This window comes from Acartia tonsa, chromosome 12, assembly GCF_053477335.1.
Source record: "Acartia tonsa isolate MP-2025a chromosome 12, ASM5347733v1, whole genome shotgun sequence".
NCBI classification, from domain to species: domain Eukaryota; kingdom Metazoa; phylum Arthropoda; class Copepoda; order Calanoida; family Acartiidae; genus Acartia; species Acartia tonsa.
The window spans coordinates 15569954-15594099 of record NC_137271.1 but is presented as its reverse complement, the minus strand read 5'-3'; the positions used below and the strand labels follow the sequence as shown (position 1 = coordinate 15594099).

The window sequence follows — 24146 nt, the reverse complement described above, 5'->3', positions numbered from 1 at the left end:
GGTTCTCCATCTCCCTTAAACATACAATTAATCATCCCTTTGCCCCCTCTATTCTTTTTAATTAATTCTTAGCTAAGCATTCTGGCAGAGTAAAATTATCATCAATTTGTCTGTTCTGATAAATTTTCTAAACAGATTTGCCTTGCTGTGGGTTTTTTTGTTTTCTGACAATTTAGTATTTTTTATTTTATTGTTGATGTGCTTTTCATGGTTTTGATTATCCTTGTTATGAAGCATATGCTGCGAAATTTCTGCATATGTATCAAAATTTTGTTAATTGATTTATTATTATTGCTGCACTTTTTGGCTTTACAGTCTATAGTATTACAAGAATTAGTCTACATAGTTAATTAATGCTCTATAGTGATTTGTATCATGGGCTTCTGAAAGAACAAGATAACATCTGGGTTAAAAATATTACTCAAAAATGAAATTATGAAAGACCTAGACTAAAGACTTTTCTTCAAAGCTTATTAATTGTATCAAAATTGTGTTTGATTTCATTGAATATTTAACCCATTAGTGCCGAACCGGGTTTAAAACCAGAAAATGTAAAAAAAAAACGGTTTCCGGCTTCATAATTGCATCATTCTCAGTATGAATCCCCCCTCTACTACCCTGGCTTTCATTTCCCCCTGGAGCAGGCAGTTTTGCTTACTTCCGTTTGTCGGTATAGATCAACAAAGTTTGAAAATCATGAAAATTCAAAATACCCCATCTAACTTTTTGTTTTTATAGTAAAGTTGCTGATTTTTTTCGTTAAATCTAAAGTTTATTGACAAGTACATCTATTTGTGAATTCGTTTTATTTAAATTATTATTTTTTATATGATTTTTTTATCGTTTTTTTACGCCCTATATAGGCCCGGTTCGGCATTTCCATTTGGAGTCTGAAATTTTTATTACCCGGTTTCACTAATAGATTTTTTTTGACAACAACAACAACAAAACAGGGTTTTTTTACCCAAAATCGCTGGCTAAACACGAAATTTGAAATAAATCACTTCGTATGATACTTGTAGCTCTATAGATTACATGAGGTTGTGTAGTTTTCAATTACGGATCGTATCAAAGTTCTAAAAAGTGTTCATCTCACTATTGGCATTCAAAAATTACATTTTTCGATTTTTGGTCAAAATAACCGGGTTTTTACAGGAAAACCAGGTTTTAATGCCGGGGGAAAGCACCAAAAACGGGTAATAATGCCTGGTTGGTATTTATGGCTGAGCCGAACCAGGTTTTTTTGCAACTTTCCTGTGCACGCCACTAGAGCAAAACAAAAAAATACAAATTCCGTTTTGACCATTATAAAGCTTCCCTGAAGCTTTCAGCTCGATCGGCCCATAAAAGTGGCGCTCGGCACTAATGGGTTAATATAGCTGTGTTACTTGGCTTTATAGTCCATAGTATTACAAGCTGAAAAAAAGCTATTGAAATTTAGGGTGTTAGCGAGGGGACAATGACCATTTAATTTAATTTGAGAGTTCTCAATTTAAAGGCAAAGAAAGCAATATTTATCCAGAAAATTTGGAGAAAATAGTAAAGTGTTTAAGCATTTACTTGAAAATTAGGTTACCAGTACATCACAATGTAGTAAACATTTTGTGATTAATCACTAGAAAAATTGTCCTTTAAACTTTGTCATCCCTTCTCCTATGTTATCAACTGCCACCTAAATTCAATATAATACATTAGGGTTCTTACATTGTTTATTACATAAATATCACAGTAGAGATTCTATAAATGAAATGATATTTTCTTGGAAATAAATATTTGTTAGAAACAGCTGCAATAATTTTATCAAATATAAATTTTTTTGTCTGCTAGAAATTATTGATTTTTGTTTGCCAGGAATATAACAAATTCAGTGGCAAATGCGCGTTCGTACCCAAAGTACCCAAAATCTTGCTAAATTCTTCACGATCACTTTGGGCTGGTACCTAATGTTTAAGACCCCTAATAATTAAATATTCATTCTATTGTCCCCTCCCTTACTCCCTGATTGAAATTGCTGAAATATTAAATTTTTATTCTGGTTATTTGCTGGATTAAGGAAACACCTAATCTTTATCCACTACCTTCCCAAAAGAGGAATATAAAATGGCTTCAAAAGTCATTTTCTTAAAGAAATCACAGCAATGTTTTAGGCCTTTTTGTACTGTGATTTCAAAGTACTTTTGTGGTTTTGGATGTCTTGGAGTCGAACATACACTAGGCAAGGATAAATCAAGCATTTGTAAACACACACACTCACACACACACACATGCTACACACACACATATACACACAATCAGACTACCCAATTAAACAAATAATAAACACTGAAAGACAGACAAACATAAGGACTCTGTGTATTGTAAGTATGTGTGTGTGTGTGTGTGTGTGTGTGTGCGTGTGTGCGTGTGTGTGTAAGTACAATAATTAAGGACAATAATTATATGAATAAGTTTTACACACAAACCCACACACACACACACACATATGCACAGAAAATAGTAGAAAGGTCTCTTATTGTCCCCTTTCCTACTTATTGCTTGGTTCTAAGTAATAGGGTGTTCGTGTGTTCCAGCAATATTATAAATAGAAACAAATTAAAAAAAACTGACTTGGTAAAAAAATGGTGAAACTTTTCTTACATTTTAAATGTTCCAATTTAAGAATCATGTATATCAGGGAATTAAAGGGATAAGACAATAGACATTAGAATGATGTACACCCAGAACAATAAAATAAAAAATATTTTCACACCTGTAGATTAAACCTATTCGGGAAAAAGTTTGAACATTTTTGGTTTTTATTTGATTAATGTTTCCAAAGTTTTGAAGCCAACGAATGAGAGAATATATTCATCAATCTTTGGTTACTAGTAAACTTTAAGTAAAATGTCCCATCCTAGCTGATTTACCAATGTTGCAAGAAAAAAAACAATTTTTTCTAAGCTTTTTAAAGAGCCTATAAAAAATGACATCATACCGGCCTACCATTGGTCAATTAAAATGTATACTGGCCTGCCATTGGTAATTTTGTCTGTGTATTGGCCAAACATTGGTCATTTGTATTGTGTGACGTAATTTTAATGGGCACTATAAAGAGCTTCTTTTATTTGTATTATTGTAGGGTCACCCTTAATAATATTGCCAAGTTGCAATTAATCCCTCTTTCTACCACAAAAGTTATTTAAACTTACTCATTTGAATTATTATTACTATGTAGAAACGGAGCTGCTCTATAAGTTACTGTGTCAGTATGTATGTCTCTATGGTAAAAAAACCCTTAAAATATAAATAGTCTGTAACAGAAGTTACTTAAATTTACTCTTTTAAATTATTATTACTATGTAGAAGCGAAGCTACACTTTTAGTATAAGTACGTATGTCTAAAAAGACGAACCCCAATCTGTCCTACTTTGAGAAAGACGATTCCAGTGACGTCATATACGTTTCGGGAAAGAAAAAGGGAAGGGGGGAAGAAAATCTCTTCAAAAGAGATGGGAGAAAAGAGAAGAGATTTTCTTTCCCCCTTCCCTAAACGTATTTGACGTCACTGGAATCGTCTTTCTCAAAGTAGGACAGATCGGGGTTCGTCTCTAAAAAATCTATAAAAAAAAATAATTTGTCATATAATTTATATAATCTTACTCATTTAAATTATTAGTACTATGTAGAAGCGAATCTAAACTTTTATTCGTAGTGTAAGTACGTATAACAATAACACTATGGTAAAAAAATCTAAAAGTATAATTAGTTTGTAACAGAAGTTATTTAAACCTACTCATTTAAATTTTTTATTGCTATTTAGATGCGAAGCTACTCTATAAATCTTTTCGTTAGTCATTTGATCTCTATGGTAAACAAGGATGACAACATCCATAAGTAGCGAAGCATAAAAATCTTCGATGGGAATACGTACAGGTAGATTTAAAAGGTTTTTACTAAAATCAAGAATATATTTATTGGATAAAATAAACATGAAACCTTGTTTTATTTTGCATGATGACGATGGTCAAAGTAAATTATATTAAAGATGCTCATAACAATGGGAAAAATTATTTTGATACTGATATCCCATAAAAGTTTGAAAATTGCATCAAAATAAACAAAGATATGAAAAAATATGTAAAATATATAAAAATAGCCAAAAACCTGATAAAAGGCAGTCTGGCCGTCATGGTTGTTTTATTAAAACGACAAAAAATTTAATTTTTAAATCATTAACTTAAAAAATTTGGAAAATCGTACCATATACACTGAATATATGGAAAGAAGTGTTAAATATATAAAAATAGCCTAAAACCTGCCTGGTTACTTTGTTTAAAAGACGGGAAATTTAATTTTGATATCTATAACTGAAAAATTTTGAAAATTGGACCATAAACACTTAAGATATGGAGAAAAATGTGAAAAATATAAAAATAGCCTAAAACCTGCTAAAAAGGCAGTCTGGCCTTCATGGTTGTTTCTTTAAACGACGGGAAATTTCATTTTGATATCTGTAACTGAAAAAATTTTGAAAATCGGACCATAAACACTGAAGATATGGAGAAAAATGTGAAAAATATAAAAATAGCCTAAAACCTGAAGATATGGAGAAAAATGTTAAATAAATAAAAAAAAACAGCCTAAAACCTGCTAAAAAGGCAGTCTGGCCGTCATGATTGTTTTCTTTAAAAGACGGGAAATTTAATTTTGATATCTATAACTGAAAAAATTTTGAAAATTGGACCATAAACACTTAAGATATGGAGAAAAATGTGAAAAATATAAAAATAGCCTAAAACCTGCTAAAAAGGCAGTCTGGCCTTCATGGTTGTTTCTTTAAACGACGGGAAATTTCATTTTGATATCTGTAACTGAAAAAATTTTGAAAATCGGACCATAAACACTGAAGATATGGAGAAAAATGTGAAAAATATAAAAATAGCCTAAAACCTGCTAAAAATCGGTCCGAACGCCAATGATGTTTTATAGTCAATTGTGCTCCGTAATGATGGGAATGTTGTCAAAAAAATTCAGCATTCTATCTTTTATAGGAGCTGAGTAAATCCCATTTCCCCCATAGCGTTACGGACTGACTGACGGACGGACTGACTGACGGACTGACGGACGGACAAAGTGAATTATAGAGTAGCTTCGCTACTAAAAAACTCTATAGGTTTAAATAATTTGTAACAAAAGTTATTTAAAATCTCCAAGTCATTTATGTCAGTCAGTCAATATGCTTTAAAGCCTATTATTAACCTCCCATTCTCCCAATAATTTTAAGGGATAAGGCAATGGATGATAAATTGATGTACATCCCCAATGATTACTTATTAAATATTTAAATAAAGTAATCAAAGTTTTAATGACAGCAAATCTGAGAATATCTATAAAAAAAAAGAAAACGTTGGACATCAGTGTAATATTGTCCCTTTCATACTCGCAATTTTCAAAATTATTATGTTTCATTTGTAATTTTTAAAAGCGGAGCTTTTCTATAATTAGGGTCGGTCCGTACGTCCGTTCGTCCGAGATAGATAGCTCTATTGATTTTAAACTTTGTGTGGTGATTCCTGTAGTAGTTAGGTACGATTTAGAAAGCGTAGCAACTCTATAATCATTACCAGAATGTCCGTACATCCATTTTAAACATGTAGATATTTTTACTTTTTTAACAATAAATTTTTATGTTATCTAATTATCCGATTGATCTGAATTTTGGTATATTGATTCCTGGGAAAACAAAGTACAATATTATAAGCGAAGCAACTCTATAATCAAGTCCTAAAATGTAAGTATGTTATCCTGTATGAAGCAGTTTTTTAACAAATTTACTTACAATTTTGCTTCGACTCTTATACATTAATATTCTGATTATTCAGTTCTGACACTGTGACTATACAAGTGTAAATGTCCGTTTGTCCTACCGTTTCAGTGCTTCGCTTTTATGGATGTTGTCCATCCTTGTTGTCTGATGGAGTCTAATCTTCTATTAATAAAATTTTTAAATGGGAAATTAAATTGACTTCTAAAACTGAATTTCAAATATACTACAAGTACAGTATAATTTTTTTAATATAAAAAAACACTTATTATTAGTAGCGAAGCTACTCTATAATTCACTTTGTCCGTCCGTCAGTCAGTCAGTCAGTCAGTCAGTCCGTCGGTCCGTAATGCTATGGGGGAAATGGGATTTACTCAGCTCCTATAAAAGATAGAATGCTGAAATTTTTTGACAACATTCCCATTATTAAGGAGCACAATTGACTATAAAACATCATTTACGGTCGGACCGATTTTTAGCAGGTTTTAGGCAATTTTTATATTTTTCACATTTTTCTCTATATCTTCAGTGTTTATGGTCCGATTTTCAAAATTTTTTCAGTTACAGATATCAAAATTAAATTTCCTGTCGTTTAAAGAAATAATCATGAAGGCCAGACTGCCTTTTTTGCAGGTTTTAGGCTATTTTTATATTTTTCACATTTTTCTCCATATCTTCAGTGTATGGTCCGATTTTCAAAATTTTTTCAGTTATAGATATCAAAATTAAATTTCCCGTCTTTTAAAGAAGACAACCATGACGGCCAGACTGCCTTTTCAGCAGGTTTTAGGCTGTTTTTTTATATTTTTAACATTTTTCTCCATATCTTCAGTGTTTATAGTCCGATTTTCAAAATTTTTTCAGTTGTAGATATATATCAAAATTAAATTTCCCGTCTTTAAAGGAAATAACCATGACGGCCAGACTGCCTTTTTGGCAGGTTTTAGGCTATTTATAAATATATTTAACACTTTTTTCCATATCTTCAGTGTATATGGTCCGATTTTCCAAACTTTTAAAGTTTTTAAGAATTTAAAAAATAAATTTTTTGTCGTTTTAAGAAAACAACCATGGCGGCCAGACTGCCTTTTATCAGGTTTTTGGCTATTTTTATATGTTTTTTCATATTTCCCAAGATCTTTGTTTATTTTGATCCAATTTTCAAACTTTTATGGGATATCAGTATCAAAAAAAATTTTTCTATTGTTATGAGCATCTTTAATATAATTTACTTTGACCATCGTCATCATACAAAATAAAACAAGGTTTCATATTTATTTTATCCAATAAATCTATTCTTGATTTTAGTAAAAACCTTTTAAATCTACCTGTACGTATTCCCATCTACGATTTTTGTGCTTCGCTATTTATGGATGTTGTCATCCTTGTTTTTAACTGAATCGAAGAGTAGCCTTTGGCTAACAAATAATCTTAAAAAATTATATTTTTTGCATCAAGTCTTTTTCAAACCCTTTGTTTCAGTTGGTCAATAATTATTTATTAGAAAATGATTGATGTACATCCCCAATGACGATGCATAAAATTACTTCTTCTGTAAATTATAATTAGTGGTTGAAACGATGGAACACTCAATTTAAAGAATCAATCAATCAAATTTACTAAAGTCCCCAAAGTTGTTAAATATACACATAAGAAAACTTTAACGTAAAACTTTGGGGACTTTGGGGCGTATTATAGGTGAACTGAAATTAGTTTCCGAATGTGAACACATTTTCCTAGGTGTTTCCCAATCCTATCTCAATATTTGCTACTAGCTAAAAAACCTTCAAACTTCCAAAAAAAAAATCTAAATTTTAAAAATCAAAACTTTGAATGTATAATGTATAAATCGTTAATAAATTCAAATTTTGATTTTTTTTTTGAAGTTTGAAGGTTTTTTAGCTAGTAGCAAATATTGAGATAGGATTGGGAAACACCTAGGAAAATGTGTTCACATTCGGAAACTAATTTCAGTTCATCGTATTAAACATATCATCATAGACGTCCAAGGGGGGGGGTAATGGGGCAATTACCCCCCCCCCCCCAAAATGATTTTTTTTTCATTTTACCCCCCCCCCCCCCATTTAAAATTTACCCCTACCCTGGGGATGCCGTAAGCACCCCCAACCATTTAGGAGGGGGTATTTACCCCCCCCACAAACAATTTTGGGGGGGTAAATACCCGGATCAGTAATATTTGACATAAAATCACTTCACATAAATTCATTTCACACAAAACATTTGACATAAAGTATCATTTGACATAAACTCATTTGACATAAAGGTACATTTGACATAAAAACGTTTCACATAAACTCATTAGGCATAAAGGTACATTTGGCATAAAGATACATTTCATATAAAGGTATACTTGACATAAAGGTACATTTGACATAAAGGTACATTTCACATAAAGGTACACTTGACATAAAGGTACATTTCACATAAAGGTACCCCAAGCATGGCAACCGGTGAACAGAATCTCAGTTCTGCACCACAAGCCTCGCACGACTGAAGTTCCCATGTCTATACAGTCATATTTATATGAAAATATTTTTAGAAGATTTTTGAATTTTTTTTGAAGATTTTCTTTTAATAATAAATAAAAATTTCTAAAATCTTTTTAAAAAATGGAAAATCTTCAAAAAAAAATTTTAAAATCTTCTAAAAATATTTTCATATAAATATGACTGTATAGACATGGGAACTTCAGTCGTGCGAGGCTTGTGGTGCAGAACTGAGATTCTGTTCACCGGTTGCCATGCTTGGGGAAAAAAATGACAACCTCGGTTAGACTTTGAGATGTATCTTTATGTGAAACGTTTTATGCCAAGTGTACCTTTATGTCAAACGTACCTTTATGTCAAATGTACCTTTATATCATATGTACCTTTATGTCAAATGTACCTTTATGTGAAACGTTTTTATGTGAAGTGTACCTTTATGGCAAATGTTTTTATGTCAAATGTACCTTTATGTGAAGTGATTTTATGTCAAATGTTTTATATGAAATGAATTTATGTTAAATGATATTATGTCAAATATTACTGATCCAAATACCCCTCCCAAAAAAAAATCTTAAATAAAAAAAAAATGTGCGCGCTACGCGCGCATTTTTAATACTATATATTTAATAAAATTTAAATTACCCCCCCCAAAAATTTTAAATTTTGGGGGAGGTAAACTAAATTTACCCCTGCCAACAGATTTCAGGGGGGGTAATTCCCCCCCCCCCCCTAAAGCAAATTTTACCCCCGGGGTAAAAATTTTTGGGGGGGTAAAAAAAATTTGCGGCGCGCTTCGCGCGACATTTTACCCCCCCCCCCAAAAAAAAAAGAATTACCCCCCCCTTCAAAAATTTTTACCCCCCCCCCCCCCCCAAATAAAAAGCTTGGACGCCCCTGCATATCATTGTCCCCTCTCTCTCTGCATCTAGCCACTCTTGTAACTCTTGTTAGAAGTGTTATATGTTTTCAGGTGAACTGAAATTAGTTTCCGAATGTGAACACATTTTCCTAGGTGTTTCCCAATTCTATCTCAATATTTGCTACTAGCTAAAAAACCTTCAAACTTCCAAAAAAAAAATCAAAATTTGAAAAATTAAAACTTTGAATGTATAATGTATAAATCGTTAATACATTCAAATTTTGATTTTTTTTGAAGTTTGAAGGTTTTTTAGCTAGTAGCAAATATTGAGATAGGATTGTGAAACACTTAGGAAAATGTGTTCACATTCGGAAACTAATTTCAGTTCATCTGTTTTCACGTATTCATTCGAAACCGATTAAAATCCGCTGGATTAAAACCAGTTCTCATCCATACGAAAAAATTATGTCTAGCATCGTATTATATCCAGTTTTCTACAAATATAGAAATGTATAATCACAAGATAAAAACCAGTTTTTAATACATTTTAATCATATTTTCTCGTATTCATTCGAAACCGGTGGATAGGAACCGGTTCTCATCCATACGAAAAAACTATGTCTAGCATCGTATTATATCCAGCTTTCTACGAATATAAAAATGTACAATCATAAGATTTAATCTTACAATTGTACATTCTATATCCGCGGAAAGCTGTTTTTAATACAATGCGAGAAATAAATATTCTTGTATTCCTTTTAAACCAATTAATATTCAGTGGATTTGAACCGGTTCTCATCCATACGAAAAAACTATGTCTAGCATCGTATTATATCCAGCTTTCTACGAATATAAAAATGTACAATCATAAGATTTAATCTTATAATTGTACATTCTATATCCGCGGAAAGCTGTTTTTAATACAATGCGAGAAATAAATATTCTTGTATTCCTTCGAAACCGATTAATATCCAATGGATTTGAACCGGTTCTAACTTCTCATCAATACGAAAAAATATGTCTAGCATCGTATTATATCCAGTTTCCTACAAATATAGAAATGTATACCTAATCACAAGATTAAAACCAGTTTTTAATACATTTTAATCATATTTTATACAATTTATATCCGCGGAAAGCTGTTAATAATACAATGCGAGAAATAACTATTCCACTATTGGTCGGACTGGTTCTTGCAATTCTATATTTGATATTTGCTCTACAAAGTGGGAATTCAAAATACCAAATGCAAAAATTGCCAAGGACAGAGATACTTGTTAGGAATATAGACAATGATGTCAAAATGGATGTTGAATATATGTGAATGTGATTGGGAAAAATTGTCATCAATTTAACTTGCTAACATGAACCTTGTATATTGGTCAGTTAGTTCATCCAGTAGTAGGGTGGGGTGGGGTAAGATAGATAGACGAGTTGTGGTCGAAATTTTAGCCCGCTACAAGTTTTACTTAATTAGATAACATGAAAATCTGGTGTAAGATCCAAAAAGAATGTTAAAGTATTATGCAGTGAAATTAGTAATGCCAAGATTTTATTTAAAGTAGACGTAAGTGTTCTTTCGTTGAGTGGACCCCAAGGATGATATACATAATTACCCATCCTGTATGCAGATTACAATCATTGGTTGACCCGTTATGACACTCAGCTTTATAAACCAACCAATCAAAATTCATAAAGGTCCCAAAATTTGTTAAGCCATCGAATTAGAAAACGTTATCATAAAACTTTGGGGACTAGTGTAATAAACAGCCCATTGTCCCCTCGCTCACTGGTTCTTACCACAATTAATATAAAGTTAAAAGTCTTGGAGTGGTTTTAGGCTATTAACCTGCCGCCCTCACTAAAGCATCCAAGGGGGTATAGATAAAGGTTTTAAAAAAGTTATTAACAAACATTTTTTTGCTAAAAATTGTTTTATGGAAAACATTTCTTTTCTTGAAAATTGCAAAAATTACATAAATCTATGTATGAGAGTAAGTAGGTGAGTAGAAAGGTTTTTACTTATTTTATTACATTTGATGGATTTTTTTCTTGTTGTGTCAAAAATATGTTTTTTGTAACCTTTTTTAAATTTAAAGCTTTTCTATATTTAGGGTATGTTCGTGTGGAAACAAAATTGATGAAAAAAAAATACAATATTTTGATGTTCATCCCTAATTATAATAATCATAATTATCTCAACTATAGATTACAATCATTTGTGGAAAAGTGTGGACACTGCAAGTTGGTTAACCAATCAAGAATTAGTTCTCAAAGTTTTTCAACGAATGAAAAAAAAACTTAAATAAAACTTTGGGTACCAATAGAATTCACTGGCCAATTTCCCTATCCTCCCTGTTGGCTATGTAATTTTATGATTAAATAGTAATTTACTCGGCTGCTATTCCATCTAGACGACTGAAGATTCAAAAGCTATTCTCTAAAGTTTTCTCATTCGATGGCTCAAAAAATTTGGGGACTTTTGTTACATGATGTTTAGTTGGGTTATTAAGTTGATTGTCCAAACGTTTATACCATTAGTTGTGATCTAGGAAAAGGGCAATTTTGTGTATCATAATTGGGGATGTATACCAATTTATTGGCCATTGTCTTATCCCTTTAGATCCCCGAGTGCAACAAGAAAAAGAGTAAAGCGACTGCAATTTTATAACGTCTTCATCTCAATTAAATTACACTTCAATATTAGTCTTTTTAAGGCCATATATTTAGTGATATTTTTGATAAAATGTTTCCTAGAACCGCCATATGTCTTAGAGTAATATAAGGATTCAAGGGTGTTTTTTTTCTTAAGTAGCAGAAAAACCTATTTCTTTATATTAGTAAATTATTATTATACCAAATAGATAATTTGAATTATCAACTTACAAAGACATCCAATGGGGTGGGGGATAAAGGGGTGTTTACCTCCCTCAGACTTTGAAACCAGTCACCCCCATACCCCCAAAAATTGTTAAAATTACATTAGGTTACCCCCTCAAACATTTGAAACCCCCATTTTTACCCCCTTCAAAATAAAAATATTGAACGCCCCTGCACGTAGCACTGAAAAAATTTGCTCAAGTTCCATTAAATGAAATAAAGAATATGTAATCTTTGTTGGACGTCCGTCGGTCGGACACTGAAAAGCTGTGGTACACATGTACGGATTTAGATAAACACCAGCTAAGGGGGGGGGGGGTATATAGTGCAATTTGAAACAAGAAAAGTTTGATTAAACATTTTTACAGCCACCCCCCGCGGGGGGTGCCCCCCCACAATCTTTTTATCACAGTCCCTCTCTTTCTCTCTCTCACTCTCTCTCTCTCTCTCTCACTCTCTCTCTCTCTCTCTCTCTCTCTCTCTCTCTCTCTCTCTCTCTCTTTCTCTCTCTCTCTCTCTCTCTCTCTCTCTCTCTCTCTCTCACCCTCACCCTCATCTTTTCTTTCAATTTCTTCTCTCTTTTGACATATTAGCATTAACAGGATTGAGTATAGATTAATTCTATATTGTGTTGGATATGTTGAAACCGGTTTGTGGCCATTTCCCTCTCCCCCTTTATGGCCTGAAAATGGGGAACACTTTCGCTTTCATGAAAAATCTTAAAAATGGTTTCAATAAGTGGGCTCGTATTAACCCCTTAGCTGACGATAACGTGAACAGTCTTAAATAATTTATTTTAAAAATGTTTTTTTTATTTTCATTTGGGGTTTATGGTTTTTAGTGTCGTTTTTTACGATTGTAATAAGTTTTTTTGTATTCATGTGATATTAATGAAATTTCATACAGAGACTACCAACTACTTTAACTAGCTATGTTTAAAATTTCATCGATCTACATTGAAAGGCCAACGAGTTAACGACACTCAAAGACAATCAACATTTTTTATTTAATAGTATAAAAAAAGATTTTTTTAAATGTAGTACCTACGGACAAAGATTGCAAAATTAAAGGGATTTAAACGTAAAAATCAATCATGAAGCATGAAAAAACTGCGATTGTCATTTGTCTAAAGAATCTACACAAAAAATTTCAGACTCCTATCTTTATTTTAAGTGTTTTTTTTTTGCACGAAAAGTTAACGTTAATTTTGTGAAAGGAAAAAAATAATTTAAAATAAATTTAAATGAAAAACCTACGGACAAAGATTACATAACTATAGGGGTTTAAACGTAAAAATCGGGCACAAAGCATAATAGAACTGCGATTCTTATTTGCCTAAGGAATCTACTTTTTTTTTTTTTTTTTTTTAACGTAAACATGAGAGGTGTCATTAAATTTATTGGTCAGTCTGTTCATCCAGTAGGAGGGAAGGGGATGGGATAAAGGGCATCGTTTTTTAGCCTGCTGCGTTTTTTTACTTTATCAGAGAACATAAAATTCTGGTGTAAGATCCTTGTAATAATAATATCCATTTTTGTAATATTTTTACATCTACCTATTCATTGGTGTTTCCGTAGATTTTTATATGATTTTATATTTTTTCTTCATAATATTAATCTCTGTTAATGGGTTGTAGATAAAGTATATCTGACATGAAAAATATATCTTCTAACTGGTTTATGATAATAACAATAATAAAAGGAAAATCTCATTATTCGCTCTTTTTTTAAGTGCAACTACAAATCCTAGCGATTTTAAAAGACTAAAAATGATAAAAAGATTTTAGAATAAAATAAGCATAATATTTGAATTGTAAACCTATATATTTAATTACATCCAAGAAAAGCCACAAGGCAAATAAATAAAAGAGTAACTGCACTGTTGATCAACAATTTTTTGGCTGGAAATCCATAGTTTGAAAATTATAGGACAATTTTAACATGCTTAAATTAATCAATTTATCGCATCATATTATAGACAGCTTTCCACGGTTATTTAGAATGAAAACATATACAAATAAAACCAGTTTTGTGGGCCCTGAGGTGCCTAATGCCCATGGTAAAAAAATTAGCATTAATTTTATGATTTTTATTTTAATAATTGTAGAAATTTGATTGTTATGCCAAGCTAAACATTATTTTTCAGTATTGCATAGAGCTGGTTCTAATCCAGCGGATATAAATTGGTTTGGAAGCCATACTGGAATAGGTATTTATCGCATTGTATTATAGACAGCTTTCCGCGGTAATTTAGAATGAAAAAATATACAAATAAAACCAGTTTTGTGGTCCCTGAGGTGCCTAAGGCCCATGCTAAAAAATTTAACATTAATTTTATGATTTTTATTTTAATAATTGTGGAAATTTGACTGTAATATCAAGCTAAACATTATTTTTCAGTATTGCAAAGAGCCGGTTCTAATCCAGCGGATATAAATCGATTTGGAAGCCATACTGGAATAGGTATTTATAGGTATTATAGACAGCTTTCCACAGTTATTTAGAATAAAAAATATACAAATAAAACCAGTTTTGTTTGCCCTGAGGTGCCTAAGACCCATGCTAAAAAATTAAACATTATTTTATGATTTCTATTTTAATAATTGGAAATTTGACTGTAAAACGAAGCTAAACATGATTTTTCAGTATTGCTTAGAGCCAGTTCTAATCCATCTGATATTAATCGGTTTGAAGCTATACTGGAATATATATTTATCGCATTGTATTATAGACAGCTTTCCACAGTTATTTATAATGAAAAAATATACAAATAAAACAAGTTTTGTGGGCCCTGATGTGCCTAAGGCCCGTGGTAAAAAAAATAACATTAATTTTATGATTTTTATTTTAATAATCGTGGAAATTTGACTGTAATATGAAGCTAAACATAATTTTTCAGTATTGCTTAGAGCCAGTTCTAATCCATTGGATATAAATCAGTTTGAAGCCATACTGGAATAGTTATTTATTGCATTGTATTATAGACAGCTGTCTGCGGATATTAAAATGGAAAATTATAAGATTAAAACCAGTTTTGTAATAAAGGCCTGTGATAAAAAAAACTGACATTATTATTTATGATTTTTATTTTAGTAATCGTGGGAAAATGTGGAAATTTGACTGTAATACGAAGCTAAACATGATTTTTCAGTATGGCTTAGAACCGGTTCTTATCCAGCGGAAATAAATTGGTTTGGAAGTCATACTGGAATAGTTATTTATTGCATTGTATTATAGACAGCTGTCCACGGATATTAAAATGGAAAATTATACAATTAAAACCATTTTTGTGGGCTCCAAATGGCCGAAGGCCTGTGCCAAAAAAACTGACATTATTCTTTAGGATTTTTATTTTAGTAATTGTGGGAAAATGTCTGTAATACAATGCTATACATGACTTTTTCAATATGGCTTAGAACAGGTTCTTATCCAGCGGATATAAATCGGTTTGGAAGCCTTACTGGAATAGTTATTTATCACATCGTATTATAGACAGCTGTCCGCAGATATTAAAATAGAAATACAAGAGTTAAAAACTTAAAAACGAAGTGAAAAACGTTATTCTATAGCCATTAAATTACTAACAATATTTGTTAAAAAGTATCGTTAAATTGGATGGTTTGTAACGTAAAAACAACGTAAAAAATTCATTAAAATAACGGTTATTCTATAGCCATTATATTGCTAACAATATTTGTTAAAAAATATTGTTAAATTGGACGGTTTTAACGTAAACCGTGGAAAGCTGTCTATAATATGATGCGATAAATTGATTAATTTAAGCATGTTAAAATTGTCCTATAATTTTCAAACTATGGATTTCCAGCCAAAAAATTGTTGATCAACAGTGCAGTTACTCTTTAATTTATTTGCCTTGTGGCTTTTCTTGGATGTAATTAAATATATAGGTTTACAATTCAAATATTATGCTTATTTTATTCTAAAATCTTTTTATCATTTTTAGTCTTTTAAAATCGCTAGGATTTGTAGTTGCACTTAAAAAAAGAGCGAATAATGAGATTTTCCTTTTATTATTGTTATTATCATAAACCAGTTAGAAGATATATTTTTCATGTCAGATATACTTTATCTACAACCCATTAACAGAGATTAATATTATGAAGAAAAAATATAAAATCATATAAAAATCTACGGAAACACCAATGAATAGGTAGATGTAAAAATATTACAAAAATGGATATTATTATTACAAGGATCTTACACCAGAATTTTATGTTCTCTGATAAAGTAAAAAAACGCAGCAGGCTAAAAAACGATGCCCTTTATCCCATCCCCTTCCCTCCTACTGGATGAACAGACTGACCAATAAATGAGTTGACAATGACATATATTCTACATACAACAGCACAAATAGGGAAAAATATATCAATAGACAAGAAGTCAATAGATAAATATTTGTTTAAATTGTAATTTTACCTTATATTATAATAAGTAATAATTTGTTAACACTTATATGGAGGCTACGCGTCTACTATATCATGTGCTGATAAAGCCTGTCTATAAAAAGTTACACATCAACATGAAAATTATGAAAATAATTTTTTTAGACTATTTTGCGAGGGGCGAAAAAGTACAACAATATGAAACTTGTTTAAAAATTAAATTTTAATTTTGACAACAAAAGTGAGCAACGTTTTTAAAAGCAAAGCTTTTCTATAATTACGGTCGGTCCGTAAAAGATAGATTTTTTCATTAATTTAGGAATGTTAGAATTGTCCTATAGATTTCAAACTTTGCTTGGTGATTCCTGTGGTAGGTCGGTACGATTTAGAAAGCGTAGCAACTCTATAATCATTACCAGAATGTCCGTACGTCCATGTTAAACATGTTGATTTTTTACTTTTTAACAACTAATTTTATGTGATCTAATTATCCGATTGATCTGATTTTTGGTATACTGATTCCTGGGACAACAAAATACAATATTGTAAGCGAAGCAACGCTATAATCAAGTCCTAAAAATGTAAGTATGTCCATAAATATTTTCCTGTATCAAGCAGTTTTTCAACAAATTCAATTTTGCTTCGACTCTTATACATTTATATTGTAATTATTCAGTTCTGACACTATACAAGTATTAATGTCCATTTGTCCTACCGTCTCAGTACTTCGCTTTTATGGATGTTGTCATCCTTGTTTTAAATATAATTATCCGTATTTATACCTTTCCTCTGCATCTTTCTTAACCTTTATCCCCCAATTTTTTCCCACCATAAGTAAACTTTTGCCAAACTATCCTCCCTTTTTTTCTCACTTGTGGGTGCTGAATGCAACCAAAGTTCTCAAAATCTGCTATGGCTTCAAATGGGCCACCCCCCCCCCCCCTCAACCTTTCTTATATTTTATTAATATACTTTAAACATTTGAATGAAGCAAAAATTACTTGGTCTAACCAAAAAACTAACCATATAATTGACTAATTATTTATACTTTACATGCCTTACCTGTACTTTTCGCATTTTAATTCACTATTGATGCAATACTACATGATCATATTTTTTTATGTTTAAGTCAAATTAGAATATGAACTAGGAATCGATCTAGCACCCCAAATAGCAGACAGATGAACAAAACATTGTATAGATTAGATGGGCATATGTCATAAGAATCTTCACTAAAAATATCAGATGTCTCTCTTAAATAGGAGCCGAGAAAATCATGTTTCCCCCACAGCGCGTCATGGACTGACTGATGGACGGACAGACTGACTGACGGAAGGACTGACGGACAGACATAATAAATTATAGAGTAGCCTCGCTGCTAAAAAGTTCAGTGACTACATATGAGATTGAGGGAAAGGGTGGGGGGGGGGGGCATTCTTTAAATATGGGATTACACGGCAAAGTTGAAGGAAGGCAAATTATTAAAACTTTTTTTTGCATGTTTTAATTGTAAATGAAATTTGTGTCAAAGTTGAATTTTTTTCTTTGCGGGATTTTTTACTTCTGAGGGATGCAACATTTTTTAATAGTATTTAAGCAAAAGTTACTCAGTCCGTACAACTGTTTGTTTGTCAATATGGGTGAGCTAGAATTTAGAAAGTTAAAAATCAACTTTAAGGAAGATGTTGTTTCTACCAAATTTTTACTAGATTTTTTTTATGTTAAAATTAAATGATTATACTATAACTTGAATTTAGTTTGCTTTCAAATTGGCTGTCTGTCTTTATACAATAAATCTAAATAAAGTAGGAGATGTATAACCCAGACAACTAACTCGTTCCAGTGTTGGGGATCTTTTTTGTTTGCTAGCAAATTGTTGTCTGCTCTTTTGTAGCAACTTGGCTGTGTTAACATTTGCGGCGATATTAGCTGATATTCAAAAAAAACAATTGAAAGTCGGCACAGGGTCCACGGGGTGGTGACATACATTTAATAAACCCTTTCCCCCTCTAGTCTTACTTTAATCTTTATACATACATTAGTAGAATGTAGGGTTGTGTGTCTGTCTGTGACTAAAGATCTGGTAAGTGATGTTTATCATTTGTCCCAATAAGATTGAGCATTACACATAAAGTTTCAAATACTTTATTTTGTCAATAAACAAGGAAATGATGGACTTATGAACATTCAATGGTTATAAAGTTAAACAACTCTAAATTTAAAAAAGAGGGTATTTGTAATTTGAAATTTGGTGCTAATTATTTTATGAGACGCAGTTAAAACAGTATCAAATGCCTTATTCAAGTAAAAAAAAAATAAAAAAAATTTCATTCAAATATGCATTCAATTTCTAAATTTGATGAGAAGTGGTAATAAATTGATTGCCCCTTTTTGTTGGCTGTCTGAAAATTTGACATTTTTCAAAAAAATTTTAATTCAATATTTGATATTGGGCTGAATTACTGGGGATATTGCATCAGAAGAAAAAAAATATGTTATTAAGTAGTGAAATTTGCAGACAGGGAGGGTACATTAGGCATTTTATCATACTAGTCCCCAAATTCTTAAAACAACTTTGGGGACTTGAATTAAATTTTGATTTGATTTGATGGTTCATTTATATGAGTGTCCAAACGTTTTAACCACTATTTGTAATCTACAGAAGGGATAATTTTGTGTATCACATTAATTTATCGGCCATTGTCTCTTAGGTTAGTTTCTACATCAAAATAGACCAAAAAAGGCCTAAAAACTCCTTTTTTGCAGGTTTTTCTTACCTTATCTAACCTAAAAATATATTTTTTGTATTTTTTTGACATTTAGATGTAGTACATATAGGACTAGGCTTATGTACCAAGTTTCAAGAATCAATATTTAGACCATTGTGCTTAATGTTTGAGTTTGAATGTCATTACGCCCCAACAAAAAGCACTCAATATTGTAATTCTGATTATTATTATAACTCAAGCTATTTAGTCGATTCACTACATTCAGGGGCTGCTATTCAGTCAATTAATTCGATTTAAAATTGCCAAAACTAAAATATTTTAATGTCGTAGAGTTGGCGTAAAACTTAATATTTGGTGTAACTGAAGGGAAGTGGGTAAGGAGGGGAGAAATATGGGAAGGGAGTTGTGGAGAAATTTTCATTTAGAATTGTTTGTCAGAATCACATTCCCTTTTCCCTGACTACTATTAATTAATACTCTGATACTGTACTGTAATCTAAAAGACTCTTTAAGACCTTAGAACCAGTCAAGTATTGCAGATTGCAAGAAATCAAGCTTGACTTTAAATGTGCTTTATTTTCATAGACAAATATGTATATATTGGAAATAGTATAGTACAAAATCCTTATTTAAAAGTAATAGGATGTCTGTTTCGGTATGTATTTCCTGTATTCCCTGTCAAGTTCGAACCCATTAATCCCTGTTTCCTTACACCAAATTTCCTAGAGAATGAGTGTGTTACGCGGCATTCCTAATTATCTCCGCGCGGCGCGTGGCTTGTAAACAGACAAAAGAAACGCGCACTTATCCTTTGATTAGTCCCACGTGAAGAGCTACGTGATTGAAAATAATGTATTGCTTGAATATACATGTGCTCTGATGTGTGGAATATCTCAAATAAGCCTTCTGCTTAGTTTGACATCATAATGTGGTAAGAATTTATCTTAATTCTTAATAATAAGTGTAGTATGGTATATTTTCACGAAGAAATTTAAAACATTAATTTTTCAACAAATAGACCATTTAACTGCTAACTTTGGACATACGAATATTTTCCTTAATTTTATTGATCATTTGAATCCAAAATTATCAATTTCTGATGCTATTTAATATGTTTCGTGCCAATTTAAAGTTTTTTAGAAATTTTATATTTTTAATTAAATTGAAATCACGCAACCTCGATCTACAAAAATAATAAACCATTAATACTATGTAATTAATTTTTATATTTTTGTTTTAGATTCACCGTTTTCATGGTAATAAATACACATTTGTAAACATTCACATGTTGGTCATTCGGAGGGCTTGGAGATTAAGAATTCGTGAACGGCAAGGAATGCGTTCCGAAACAATGAAAACGAGACAGAACAGATGCAGCTAAGAACATTCTGTGAAGTTTTGTGAATGTGTTGGTTGTGATACCTTACCACACATTATTATTATAGTCATAATCAGTACAGTTAACTTTAGTGACAATTATGGGTCCTAAAAAGAATAAAGGTGAACAATTGAGTAAGCGGCTGCGTCCAGCCGTTGATGCCCTAACCAGTGAGCTAAATAGAGTGATGAAGTTGGTCAGTGATACTTCAGAACTTAATGTTAGACATCTCACTAAGGAATCAATCCTTGTCCATGACAAGTTCGAGACATTTGACAGCATCATGGTCGGTTTTAGCAAGCTTGGTTTGAGAATCCAAGAGCTTGATGAGTTTAGTGACATTTATTCTGATATAGTTACTGTACAAAAAGACTATAGTGCCTTGAAAGATGCTCTTGATGCTATAGAAGAGCTTAGTGACATTCAAAGTGTTGTTGATGTCGTTGGTGATAATTTGCCTAACCATCAGGCTGAACTTTATGATCGATGTTTGAAGATTGTGAAAGTTATTAAAGGGCCATATTTTCCCTTACCTGATGCAATTATAAACACTTTGTCTGCTTTGATGAAACGTTTGGCTGAGGTTAAGCTTGAACCTGTGAAGCCACCTACAACGTCGGCGGGTGCCTCGACAGCATCGCCATTTGTGTCACCGTTTGGCACACCACAGTTCGCCGCCGGTTCTATATTCACGCCAGGATATATGAATCGTGTCGACGAACGTCTTCTTCCCAGCTTCGACGGCCTGGAAGCATCCTACGTAAGTTTTAAAGACACTTTTAAAAAGCTTACTGTAGGACAAGACCCGTCGTATTTACAGTTATTGTTAAGCAGTGAAAAGGTCTGTAAAAATAAAGAGCTGAGACTCCAGTTAATTCAGATTCAATCGCATGAATCTCAGTGGGCCTACCTTGACGCACGTTTTAAGTCCAAAACACGTCAGATGCTCTGCCTTTTCAACCAATGGGAGAAGAAGTCTAAACCGTCGGACTCCAACCAGATTGTGACTGTGTTAGCAGAGTTTGGCGGAGCAGTTAGCCAGCTGGAGCAGCTGACTAAAGATGATGAAGATGATGAAGTTACCACTAGCCAGTGGTTGACTGTGATACTTCTTGAGATGTTATCCAAGAAGTTGCCACGTGATTTTCAAGATAAGCTCAATTTATCATTGGGCTCGATGGATGTCCCAAACGTCCCAAAGCTGTTAAAGATTATTGAAGAACAGCGTGGCGCCATTTTAATGAGGTGTTCGACTGATATGGACACCCCCTCTAAGAAGAAAGGTAACCCTGCGACAGCCGCTACCGCCGTAGGTAAACCTGGTAAATCTAAGATGAAGCAGTCATGTTTTGTTAATGGCTGTAGTGAGATGCACTTACTTTACAAGTGCCCAAAATTTCATGACCTGTCAGTGTCAGACAGGAAGAGTATTGTGGAGAGTGCTGGATGCTGTTGGATTTGTTTGCAAAAAGGGCATAAATCTGTGGATTGCCCGAAGGTAGATGTAATTGGCGGCTGCAAAGTGGACAATTGTGGTCAGGCCCATAACAACCTTTTGCATGAGAGTGTTGATATGGCTGCCGCCGTCTATGAAGTACATACTTCCCCTGAGGCGAACCTAATGTTAATGTTACAACAATTAGACGTCGTTGACATTAATCGCCAGAAGGTCCCAGTGAACGCTATGTGGGACACTGGTTTAACTACCACAATGGTAACCCAGTCACTTGTTAATAAACTTCAGTTACCTTTTACTGGACGTTCAGCAAGAATTTCTCTAGCTGACGGTGAAGTTAAACGTCTCCCGACAGTCAAGCTATGTTTAATTGATCGACACAAGAATTATCACATATTAGAACCTGTGGTAGTGCCTCTCATTGGTCCAAAAGAGGCGATCTGCTCCATAAATCCTGTGGAGGCAGCTGTTTTGTTTGATATGAAACCTGAAGATTTTACTTTGGTTGATGGGCAGGTTGATTTGCTCGTAGGGCACCTGCACCCATCGATGTTTCCCTACTCTGAACGTTCAGTAGGAGAAACCATGCTTTACTCCAGCCTGTTTGGATCTGGATATTTTGCTGTTAGTGCTAATGGTTTAGCAAAGAGTAGGTATGTTGTCTGCTCAGATGTTCAGCCGCAGCCGACTGTTGGTGCTGCTAGTGATGCTATTATTGAACCTGTTGGTTCTGCTTTTAACGCGGCTGATGAACCTTTTGGTTCTGCTAGTGCCGCAGCCGTTGACAACATGGCTACGGCGGGTGTTGCCGTGGCTAATATTGATAATGATATTAGTTGTGCTGCAGTTATTCCTGATGATATTGGTAACGATACTGTAGTCGTTGATAACTTTGTTACGGCGGGTGTTGAGCCGCTGAATGATTCGGTTCCAGCCGGACAAGAGCCGACGGGAGTTTCGGTTCCGGCTGGACAAGAGCCGATCAGAGTTTTGGTTCCAGCTGGACAAGAGCCGACGGGAGTTTCGGTTCCAGCTGGGCAAGAGCCGATAAGAAATTCGGTCTCGGCCGGACAAGAGCTGACGGGAGTTTCGGTTCCGGCCGGACAAAAGCCAGTAGATGATTCTAAGTTTTATGACAGCCACACTTTTATTACGTGCCCTGGTGGTGTTATGAATCAAGAATCGACTTGGTTGCTGCCAAGCTGGCCGCCCGACGCAGGGTAAGAGGCCTGCAAATGGCGGTTGGAAATATAGCGGGTGTTGCCGCCAGAAAGTCATTGAAATTTTTCAAACCACACATATCTAATCTACAACATGAACTATTATGTGAAAATGATATTTAAAGAAAAAAAATATATCACAAGTTATATATTAGGCTTGTGAAGGGAACCAAATGGGTTCTGTAAAGAATAAGTATTCATTATTCAACTAATTTTATTGTTCATACCTAAGCACAAAAATTCTACAAAACTGTTTAGACTTTTAAAGCAGATTTTAAAAAGATTTTGTTTCTTTAAGTATGATTTTGAAAAGCAAAAGTTCGTGAAATGATTTTTGCAGATTTTAAATTGAGAAAAATAGATTTTATACAAATTATTTTTCTAGTTTTTTTTTATGGTTCACGTTTACTTAAAAAATGTTATTTCTCAGATTCTCATATGAAATAATGCATTAAAGTAAAGAACACAACATGTAATATTATTATGATAATGTTTAAAATATTCCTCATTATTATTTTAAAAGATTATCGCAAAAATCAAGATATTTGTTTAAATTTGTAAGCAAATCAAAGATTTTCTTTCATTCCGGAGGCAGAGATTCTTAACAATTCATGTACAAAAGTTTTTTTGTTCACTCCGGGAGCTGGGATTCCTATTAATCCACGCGTAAAGATATTTTTTTTCATTCCGAGAGCAGAGATTCGTAGTAATATACGTACCTAGCGATTTCGGACAATTTTAAACCTTGAGAAAATACTTTTAGCAATTATTTTCCTAGGTACATATATTTTTCATTCATGTTTAAGCATTTATAATAATGAACACGATGCATGATATTATTAAAATATTGATTAATATTTTATCTGAATGTCACAGAATTAATTTAAGATAAACTATGCATATGTTAAATTA

General features: G+C 32.6%; 1 protein-coding gene across 1 annotated transcript; it reads left to right on the top strand.

Annotated features, from left to right (window-relative positions):
* Nucleotides 1-19943: 19943 nt before the first annotated feature.
* Nucleotides 19944-23768, top strand: LOC145333053 (uncharacterized). Its single transcript, XM_080178198.1, has 2 exons — nucleotides 19944-20111; nucleotides 20421-23768. The coding sequence occupies exon 2, from the start codon at nucleotides 20659-20661 to the stop codon at nucleotides 23236-23238; it is 2580 nt and encodes an 859-aa protein (XP_080034324.1). The 5' UTR covers nucleotides 19944-20111; nucleotides 20421-20658; the 3' UTR covers nucleotides 23239-23768.
* The last annotated feature ends 378 nt before the right edge of the window (nucleotides 23769-24146 follow it).